Source organism: Rousettus aegyptiacus, unplaced genomic scaffold, assembly GCF_014176215.1.
Source record: "Rousettus aegyptiacus isolate mRouAeg1 unplaced genomic scaffold, mRouAeg1.p scaffold_m13_p_10, whole genome shotgun sequence".
NCBI lineage: Eukaryota > Metazoa > Chordata > Mammalia > Chiroptera > Pteropodidae > Rousettus > Rousettus aegyptiacus.
Window position 1 is genome coordinate 41,424,460 of NW_023416285.1, and position 11,404 is coordinate 41,435,863.

Genomic DNA, 11,404 nt, shown 5'->3' on the forward strand with positions numbered 1-11,404 from the left:
ATCTATTCATAGGTTGCCATCACCCCATTCTGATCCTACGGGGAATACATTTTCTGTAAGATTTCAGCATGTGAGGAAGTTTGGATAGAGAATTCATAGAGCTCTGCTGCCCAAGGTCATCAGTGCTAATAACTTTTTAAACCAAATTTCTTTAGAGTGTTTCACTGAGGTCTATAAGAATTGACTATGTAGAACCAGATTCTGTATAATTTTAATCTTTACACATGGTTTGGTCTTTCAGAGTAACTTTTAAATATTTCAGTTCTGATTGAGATATTTTTTCAGAGTTGAATGAGTTTCTTCTATTGATGCTTTTCAAAAGGAACTGAAATCACTTACACTGGGTACTGTGGTTATTTAATTCAGTTTCAGAACAGGGATGCACCCAAGGAAAACTAACAGGTGGGGAAATCGCCACCACTAACACTTGCTATGGCATGTAACCTCACCATGCTGGGCACATACTCCTCCTGCCCCTGCCTTGTTTCCCGTGCTCTTTCTCTCACCTGAAAAACCTTTCCATTTATCTTCAAACTACTTAATTATTTTTGTCCCTCAAATTCTAGTTCAAGTGCCACCACTCAAGTACTCTAGCCTCTCATCCCCCTCTGCTTTTGTGCAGGTCACAGTCTGTGCAATGTAATCTGTTATTAAAACTTTGACCCTCTGTTGTGTTTTATTGTTTCAAGTCTGTTGGTTTTATCTCCCCAAGTGTGTTAGTTTACTATGGTTAGAAAACACGAACAAACTTTTTATAGTATTGGACATCAGCTAGCCTAATGATAAGCACAAAACAGACATTTTAACAGGTATTCCCTGACTAATCTGGGGAGCTGTTTTTAAAATGAATATGAAGTTGAAGTCTCAGCTTCATCTGTGACACCTTTTATAAACTTTGACTTAGTCCTTTAATATCTACATATCTTATGATTTTCATCCTAAATGTAGAAACTCTTAAAATTTGTGTCAGAAACCATGCATATACCCTGGAGCCATCTGCTGTACTTTGCTTTTCCTTACCAATATCCTGGGCATCTTGGTTGCTCTGTCTTGCTCTCATCTGCAGCTGGAACTTGTGCTGGGAGGAGCAGAGGTGCAGCAGGTACTGGCACACCTTACTGTTTTCTGTCTGGAAGGCATGTTTTATCCCATCCGATGTATTCTGCAATGTGATTTTCTTTTTCTACAATATTAATCAGAGGTATGAATAATTAGGATATTTTTTCTATTACTTTTATTACATGACCAAATTCTATAAGCAGTAATTAAACAGTAAATATTATTCTTATTTCACATTATTAGGCATAACTATTCCTTGACCTACATTTAATATAAATATAGAAAAACATAACACCCTGTGTTATTACAAATTCAGGAAACAAATGAAATTAACATCATTTGCCACTTTCAGAAATTATAACCTAAACCAGGCTCCATACCAGCCACCGGCAAGGCAAACATAGTTTCTTTTAATGGGATTAATATTTTTGATATGTTTGTAAATTGCAATGTTTACAAACACCAAAACTGTTTGAATAAGAAATTACAAGAAATATATGTTCCACTTACTCGGGTAAAGAAAATGAAATTCAAGAAAAGTTTATTTATTAATATATAATAAGATCTGTGATTCTGTCAGGAAGACTTGGTGGCATGAAGACTAGGATGGAAATTGTGGGAAGTTAAAAGAAAATGTGGAAATGGAAAGGCAATGGATAATGTAACTGCTGGACTGAAAGATGAACACATCAATATTTAGAGACAGTGATACTTGCCAAATTCAGGGAAAGGAGGAGAACCACAAATCAGTCTCATCTCCCTGATGTTTCTTGAAAACTGAATGCCTCTTATGTAAGTGGGCGTCCCAAAATGTTGCGACCTATGTGGTGAGCTTGCCGGTGATCTGTATTCCTTAAAAGGCTAGCATTCAACATGCTGATCTAAGACTAGTGTCTCTGGAGAAGTGCTGAAGTCCAGTTAGAGTCCACTCCAGCTCCTGGCTTCTACTGAGCAAATTATTCTCTCTACTTCATGTCTCTTGTCTTTACTTCAAATACAGAAATAAGCATGAAAAGTTAAAATTGGTAAGCTCACGAAAGATACAATAAGAGTATTACTCAAACTTCATTCATGCAGGTGCCATCTTCATAATTTCTAGTCTTCTATATTTATAAATTTTTTAATTGGCTTTCTTACATAAATTCACTTAAAGAAATGTTAGATCACAACTGTAAATAGAAAACCAGTACCATTCGCCATAAATAGAATCCAGCTATAAAAATATTTAATCAGTGCAATAAAAACAAAATAAGATGTTGTTGCCAATGAAATCTCTAAGACCCTATTCTTTCTGTTGAAAAGTACACCAGCAAGTATTAGAGGGAAGTTTAAAGCTATAGTAGCACCATCTAGTATCTTTACCATCAGTAGCATATTTAGTAACTCTTCATGTAGTTAGGAAATTTTAACTAGGAAAATTTTAGGAAACATACCACTTAACCATTGCCAAGTAATTCCCAAAGATGTTGACCTCCACAGCTATAAAGCTGCACAGGTGCGGAACAGATTATAAGAGTAATGGATTCTCTCTAAGTATTAACTGGTGGACTGAACAAGAAATGTGCCCAGAGGAATTCAGTTGTGAGAGATGAGAAGGGCGAAGTGTGGTGTTTCCATCCCCTCAGGGGCTAATGGAAGAAAAACGGAGGGTTTAAAAAAGAAAGCTCTGTGTCAGAGAAAGCTCTTTGGATAAAGAAGTTAAACATAAGTACAGTTTGCATGAGAATGTGGTCTATTTTCTATCACTACAGATCTTTAAAAAATGAGCTAATCACAGCTAGTGCTATATATGTTAGGGCCAGTGTGAAAGCTTGGCAAATGACGGAGAACTGAATGCTGGATGATTATCTGATTTGTTGCCTTTCAAAACTGGTCCAAATTAGATCTGTATTTCATTAACCCAAGGTTTCCTCCAGGTACTTGCTCTGCTAGCATTTCTCCTGGGGTAGGTAAATTAAATCCAGGTAAGTTCCTGGTCTTGACAGTCTTGGAAAGATGAGGATGGTCTGGGCTTTCCTTAGAGAACATGTTATTATCTGGTAATCTTGTGGCTAACTGAGTTTCACAGGAAACCCACACACCAGCTAATCATTAGGTCTAGAGCTAATTTCAAAAGTCTCGAGGTTGAAGATTATCTAGTCAGCTGGGACCTTGATATTGACATCCTTATAAATATTGTTCTGGTGAGACCACATTTCAGCCCAAATATATAACCTAAAGATGTCAGTAGTCCTTAAATACCATTTGGAAAACAAATTCATGAACATATTTTCAATGGGTTTGCCAATTGTATTTCAATGTTCAGGTATTCCAACTATGTCCAGAATCAAAATATGCCTTTATAGCTCACTATCCTTTCTACACATGATTTTCTAAAAATCAATTCTCTTACTTTATGTCCATAGAGAGTATAGACTAAAACTTAAAACTGCAGAAAGTTCTGGGATTAGTTCATAAAATTTGGTAAATCTCTGGACCACTGAGATTCAAATACAGTTGCTATGAGGAGCCTATTATTGAGCGAGACAAAGTTCACAGGGGTTAAGATAATTATTTGTTTTAACTACACTAGAGGGGTTTCTCCAGGTGAAGAGTTAGTACCCTAAAATAAGTTCTGAATTAACAGAGAAATAAACTTGGTTGTAATTTAACTAAAGTTAACTGAGCATGTAACCAGCTAGGAATGCATAATATTCTTTCAGAAATCACCTCCTGAGAGAACTAAATGCAAACAAAACCTCACTAATACTTTCTACAGCTAAGAAAGAATGAAATAATATGAAGACATATTAGCTCCACTGAATGATACGGTCTAAAGTTTACTTAAGGAAAGTGAGTTAATATGCTTCATTTAAAATTGACAACACCCATTTTAAAATATAATCAAAAGGGGTTAAAATGGACATACCGAAAAAGAAATCTTCTTGGTTTCCCTCCATGGAAAGCGAAGGACCAGTGTGCGGACTCCATTGTGAACCTCAAACACAAGGACACCTTTAGAACAGACTCCAAGCAATATTCCAGTTTGCGACTTTTTCTCAGGGTGCACCCGGTGAAAATGAACTCCATATTCTGTCAGTCTTTGGCAGACCTATTGGATCAATACAATACACCTTGGTAAAAAGCGACATGAAGACATAGAAATTGTATTAACGTAGTTTAATATGGGAAGGATAGTCTTTTCAATGAATGTTGCTAGAACAATTGGATATTTGCAGGTCAAGGAGATGAATCTCAACTTTTGCTTCATCCAATATATGAAAAAAAAAAACCAACCAAACAAACCCCAAATGAATCACTGACCTAAATATCAGAGTTAAAACTGTGTAACTTAGAGTAACTTTATGATTGTGGGTTAGACAAAGATTTCTTAGATGGGACATATAGATGGGACATAAAAAACACGAGGCATAAAATTAAAAATTGGTAATTGAAACTTCGTTAACATTAGAAATTTTTGCAGTTCAAAAGTCAATAAGATAATGTAAAGGTAAGTCACAGACTGGGAGATGAATATATATAAATTATATATCTGCTAAAGGAATTGTATCCAGAATGTATAAAGAACATATACTTCTCAACAGTAAGGAGACACAGAATCAGACACAAGTGTGGCCACAAGATTTTATTACACACTTCAACAAAGAAGATATATAAATGGGATATATAAACACATAAAGAGATACTTAACATAAAGAGGAAATACAAACTAAAACCGCAATGATATACCACTACTTACCTATTTCAATAGATAAATTGAAATGACTGAACATAGCAAGTGTTGTTGAGGATGTGGAGCAACTGGAAATCTCATATATTGTAATATTGTACAACCACTTTGGAACAATTTGGCAGTTTCTTGTAAATTTAATCATAAATTTATCATAGATCCCAGCAACCCTATTGCTAGGTATTTACTAAAGAAAAATAAAAGCCATATGTTTATACAAAAATGTGTATTGGAATATTTATAGCAGCTTTATATCTATCAAATAATGAAAAAATAAATCACTGTGTATTTGTACAAAGGAAAACTCAGCTGTAAAAAAGAAACTATCGATGTATACCACACCATGGATGAATCTCAAAATTCAAAGTGAAGAGAATCAGACACAGAAGATTGCATAATATATGATCTTTATATGAAATTCTAAGAAAGAAAAACCTACGCTGACAGAATGCAGATCAGTAATTGCCAGGGACTAGGGATCGTGGAACGGAGTTTACTGTAAAAGGATATGAGGAAATTTTTGATGTTAGAAATGTGCTGTCTCATGGGTTGGCAAACTTTCTTTAAAGGGCCAGAGATTAAATATTTTAGGCTTTGTGGGTCATATGGTCTCTGTTTTAAACTATTTAACTTGGCTGTTGGAGTATAAAAGCAGATATAGACAAGATGGAAACAAATGAGCACGGCCAGGTTCCAATAGAACTTTACAAAATACTCAAGCCACAGTTTGCTAACCCTTATTCTTTATCATGATTGTACAGGTGGTTGCTTAACTGAATATATTTTTCAATACTCATTGAATCGAACACTTAAAAAATGATAAATTTTATTGTTTGTCAATTATACGTCAATAAAGCGTGTTTACAGAAAGATATAAAAGTTTTTCAAAGGCAATTTGATATATAACAGAAGAGTAAGCTTAGAAAGGTGTATTAATAAAAACTTCTTAGGTTGGAAGAAAGACACTGAAGTAAAGAAAAAAGGAGTAACAGGATGTATTATTAGAGGAAGTAGGGCGACGTTCTGTGCATTAAGATGCTACTTATAGGCAGAAAACTGAAACTGAGGAAGGTTAGGTCCAAGTTTGCCTAGGTGGTTGAAATAAGAAGTGAAATGCAAGACTGCCTGATTGCAAATCCCCTTGAAAATACTGTTCTCTGTGCTAATCTGTTTTCTATCTTTATTAAGGAAAATATAATGTAACTTGATATTTACCTCTTATAAGTACAAAAATGTAATAACTGAGGAAAAACATAAGTATATAATTGAACATCTTTAAATGTAGACTCATGTTAAAACAAACCACCTTGCCTTTCTTACCATAAATCCTAGATTAAAGGTGGTATAATTCTGTTTCTATTTATCTAAGGTCTCATAGGAAACTAGTGGTAGAACTGCACCATAAGCAAAATTTTCTGACCCTCTTTTCCTATGTGAATTAGTTGGCTTTAGTAGAAAGACCATTTTTAGGGAATATAATTGAATTTTAAGCATTTTAAGAAAAAAATGAAGCAAAACAATTCTAGTATCAGTTTGAACTTTCCTCTCCTACCCAGCCAGCCACAAAATTCAATTGTTTCTTCTTTATAATGATCGTGAGTTTGAGAGTATGGAATGGGATAAAAGCATCATAGCCAAATAGATATGGGTCCAAATCATACTTTTGACCCACATAACAGTCATCGACTTTGGGAACATTACATTTCATCTTTGAGCCTCAATTCTCTCTTTTACAAAATGAGAAGTAAAGTACCATAGTTTTAGTCAGGAATAAATGAGATGAGATAATGCATAGTATCAGTTATTGACATCTGATCTTTTAGATATATGCCCCCCAACACATCTTCTTTGCTTTGAAAAATATAGAAAGTTTATCATTTGTAATCTTGCATGCTTACCTTTAAAAATTCTAACTCTGTCTCTTTTTCAGAAGCTCCCACATAGGTATTATGCAATTTGGGTAATTCTTCTTTAATATAGGATAAATCAAGTTTTTCCATCACTCTAGGAGGCAAATAATGCTCCAGTCTAAAATATGACACACCGTGAACCTAGAAAGGAGAATGTTTTTGTAAGCAATTCTGTTTGCCCCCTTCTTATCTTAAAATTCTTGCTTTGACCAAGAAGTAAACTACTTCTATTTATACTTTTCTCTGAGGAGTGAATTTTAGAGGAAATGCATCAGCCTTTCTCTTTCATTCAGTGAGACAGAATGAATAAACTAATTGGCAAGCTTAAGGAGAGACTGACAACCAAAGTCCAAATGTCACTATAGTTAAGGGTTAATGTTATGAAGGATGCTGCTTGAGTGGTACAGTCTCTTGTTCTTTGCTTCCTCTTAGATCCACTTATATTCATAAGCATTAAGCCTTGAACATCGGCTCTCCATACTATGAGCTCTGCTAGATTCTCAACCCATCACTGTAAGGGTCCATGTGAAAAGTAGAACTGGATTGATCCAGATTTGACTGGTAACCCTGTGTCTAGTATCTACCAGTTAGAAATTGGGAGAAGGAAGGGTGAGGGCTAGATATTCCCAAACTCTGAAACAGGATAATTTAAAAGAAAAAAAAAAAAAAGAAGAAGAAAAGAAATCTCACACAGTATGATTTTCTATTACCAATGTACATAGAAAATTTGGCCATTCTGAGGCACCAAACTAGCCTCAAAAATCTCCAGATCTAAGCAGCAAACACCTCCACCAAATTTAGTCTAATTATTCTGAAGATAAGAACACCAATGAAAAAGTGGTCCTGGAGAAAAAATTAAGTACAACCTCAGGTTGATAATCTCCATACTCTGCCTGGAGAGCCAAGGATGCCAGCAACAAAGAAGTCTCATCATCACAGTGCATCCTCTCCTCCAAGATATCTTTTCGCAGCTGAAGATAATACTGATGACAGGTCAGAGCATGTCTGAAAAAATAAATATACATGCAAAACCTCTATGCTTTTGACTTGGATGTTGGGATGATTCTTATTATTGGCATATATGTTTAGTTTCCAAGATGCTTTATTATTAAGCTTATTATTAAGTTTCTAAGGCACAAAAGTTTAATAAACTTTATTGAATGAAATATTTCTTTTATGATACAGAAAACATTAATATTAATCAGAATTAAATAATGCACTATCAGTAAACAAAAGACCAGAGACCAAAAAGAGAAAAATAAAAACTCTTGTATACTCACTGTATTAGACTAACATCATCCATGAAAAATTTAATTCGGAAAAACAAAGTAAAATTAACAGTGGCTTTGTTCTTTTTCTTTGGTTCCTCTTTCCATCCCTCTGGGGCCACTTTGGTTAATTTCAAATCAGGATCAACAAAAAAATATTCATTATCTAAAACAGAATGAAAAAACATTCAAAAAAAATTTTTAAACTTTATTTTTTTTTCTAATTTCTTCATTTTGGTGGGTGGTGGTCAGACTTGCAGAACTTAATTTCACATGAGAATACAAGCTTGTTAACAAGTATGGCAGGGAGCTCTGAGGCACTGCATATGGATGGGAGGCAATGTGGCCCGGCCTTTTATGAATGAGGGCTCTGAAGACTGACAGACCTGGAATCAACTCCTGGACACACCATTTAATACCTGGGAGACACTGAATAAATTTTAGCTTTATAGACATCAATTTTCCTGTCTGTGAAATGAGGATATTGCTGATTTCTGAAATTCCTAATTTATAAGGTTGTTGTAGGGCTCAAATGACACAATGGGCATAAAATATTTAGTAAAGTATGTGACACATGGAAATCATTCAATAAATATTAGCTATTTTTATAATTATTGAGTCATCAGCTGAAACCTAGGAGGAATAATAGTCATAATTTTATTTTTATTTTTATTTTTTAATATCATCATTTAAATATTATTGACTGTCTCCAAATAAAAGATTATTGAATAAAATTAGACTTATCCAGAATGTTTAAGAAATAAGGTATATTATAAATGGAAATTCTCTTTAATTGAATATCTTCATATAGATACTATTACTGGTTTAGTCTAAAATTGTAATTAGTAAAGTGACAACATTAGTAGGCATTAACTGAATATTTATTGGATGACTCTAGAAAATGAATTATTAGTTTTTAAAGAACAAGAATTCAATAAACTGAACTGAAGAAAATTTTTCTCTTATGACAAAGAAGACATTATCCTGATCTTATAGGGTTTCAGGATGATTTGACCCTTCAATTATAATTTATGGTACTTTATTGTGGAAGGTTTCTTAAGTTATATTTTGAGGTAAACAGGAATCTGAAATATTGAAGAATAATTTATAAATATAAAGATTTATTACAGAAAGGTCTTCTAAAGCTTAATTACAAAGGGTTTCTTATTGACATGGCAATTCTAATTGATAAATAGGAGCGACTTGTACTGAAGCCATGCTCTGAAATCACCGTGGCCATGAAAGTCACAGAGTTCAGTGGATGTAATGCTTAAAAACATGCGAAATGACTTATTTTCAGTCATCAACTGACAACATGTAAAAAAGACACTGTATATTTTCAGAATAGTAGGCTAAAGAAGTTGAAGATTCAGAAATAAGGTCCTGCTATATATCCAAATTGATATTAGCAGGATACTAATTTCTAGAGTACATATGTAGGCAATTGACATACATAATATAATGGTCTCCAAAATAATAACAATTAAAAATCTATCTTTATATAGCCAAAGACAAAGAAAAATCTTTATGGCTAGGTGCAGAAGATGCAAAAAGACACAGCTATTAAAACAACACAATCCAGTTAGAATAAGGAAGGGAGTTTCCAACTCCTACTTCTCCATGCTGGATGATCATGTAGTTACTGGCTCTCAGAACGAGGCTGGGCATAACAGGTACAGAAAGTCAACTTTTTGCCAAGTTCCCATGCTGTACCCTGTACTTAAAATGTCTTGGCACCTTTGAGTGTAGATAAAGCAAACAGATGATGTTCCACTAGGCCAATATGAGCCACAACCATATCAAACACGTCTTTACATATAGTTTTGGTATCACACGTCAGTTCCAGTCTCTGCCCACTCAGAAGCATTATGTTTACTTTTCTTCGATTATCCTCATTCTTCCCTTTCTTGGTCTACAATTGAAAAAAAAACGGCATCTATTAACGTAAACTTTATAAGAATTTCAACTGTTTTTAAAAAATATAATGACTGAAATTATTTCCTAATAGTGACACAAATTGGTTTTATTACTTACAAGGATAGACCGTGGCAGATCCAAAGATATAAATGGTTCAATTGTCATCTTCACAAACTCGGGGCCAAAGAAATTCTGCAAATCACATAAGTAGAATTAATAGCTTTAACTATTTATTCTGGTTCTTTCCTTAGAAGGAAAATGATGTAATAATAATAATAAACTACATGTAAAGCCACTTGATTAGAACTGAAACAAATGAAGAAACTTTGACTTGAAACAAACTTTCAGTAAAGAAGTACAGTGGGATTTACCAAGAACAGGAACGGAATGTGCCTTACATTAAGTGTGAACAGAAGTTTCTTCTTAGCTTTCTTTTCTACCAGTGATATCAAATATAAAGGCTTGCTTTACACTGTTTTACAAGTTTTTTATTTCCTGGCCTCCAAAGGGACTCAGACTCTCAAAAAACAAACAAACAAACAAACAAAAAACAAACAAACAAACAAAAAAAACGATAGTAGGCTTAATTGTTGAAGTGATATAGAGTTATCAAGTTCACGTAAGAATTTGGTTTAATACTGCTGATTGAACAGAATCTTGTTTTCGAGAGTGATATTCAATTTGCCCTAAAACAACGCATAGTCAAAGAATGAAATATACATCTCCATCTGTAATCATGTTCTTGAAACCCTGTGACACTGTATTTTGTTCTAAATGGTAATGACTAGGGATAGTGTAAAGTATCACAGTCTCTGCCCACCACTGCTGCCTCAAATAAGAAAATATTATCTTAGGAGCCAGGGGGACTCAGGAGTGGGGAAAGTGGAGTCCACACACCATATTTACTGCTTCACAATTTACTCTTTCCTTTGACCTTGTATATCCAAGTCAGACTCCAGGTGGCAGCAGGATCAGAATAGGATGGAAGATAATATCCACATAGGCAAAAGGCAGAATGAAAGTAGGCCTAGTCTTGAGGCCAGATGTGTGTGTGCACGTGCATGTGTTTGCACTAACAGATGTTATGGAATTTTTGCTTTTGTTAGTTTCCTCTTCTCATTTAACTGTACACAGCTCATTTGGTTGCTCGGTGTGAGAATTCTATCCACTCAACAGTGTGGAACATGTGACAGACACCATTTAAGTAAAAGTTTAACATTAAGGATTTGTTAATACTTGATGAACCAATAGATACATTTTAAAGGAGAACAGAAATAGAGTAAAGAAATGAAAATTGTTTGCCATGGAAAACAGAATCTAATATAGATCGACTAAGGCAACAGGGTATGAAAAAGTTAAAATCTGTCTGCACCAAAAGAAATACAGGAAAAAAATTAACTAAAAAATTTATGTTTGGGGAAAGAACATAAATTCAATTGTCAAACTTCCTCCTAATGCTAGTACTCTTTTCAGCCTCAAAAACATATCCTTCCTACTCTTTTCAAGTCTTCTAATTTGTA

General features: G+C 34.2%; 1 protein-coding gene across 12 annotated transcripts in view; it reads right to left on the bottom strand.

The window, feature by feature from the left end:
* PTPN13 (protein tyrosine phosphatase non-receptor type 13) overlaps positions 1-11,404 on the bottom strand; it is a 167,612-nt gene that overhangs the window by 57,739 nt on the left and 98,469 nt on the right. For all 12 annotated transcript variants that reach the window (XM_036227741.1, XM_036227737.1, XM_036227732.1 and 9 more), the window contains 7 exons: positions 10,002-10,076; positions 9,705-9,879; positions 7,980-8,133; positions 7,566-7,704; positions 6,688-6,840; positions 3,968-4,150; positions 1,021-1,183 (listed from right to left, as the gene is read on the bottom strand). In XM_036227741.1, coding sequence (XP_036083634.1) covers positions 1,021-1,183; positions 3,968-4,150; positions 6,688-6,840; positions 7,566-7,704; positions 7,980-8,133; positions 9,705-9,879; positions 10,002-10,076 — 1,042 coding nt within the window. The remainder of the gene's footprint in view (positions 1-1,020; positions 1,184-3,967; positions 4,151-6,687; positions 6,841-7,565; positions 7,705-7,979; positions 8,134-9,704; positions 9,880-10,001; positions 10,077-11,404) is intronic.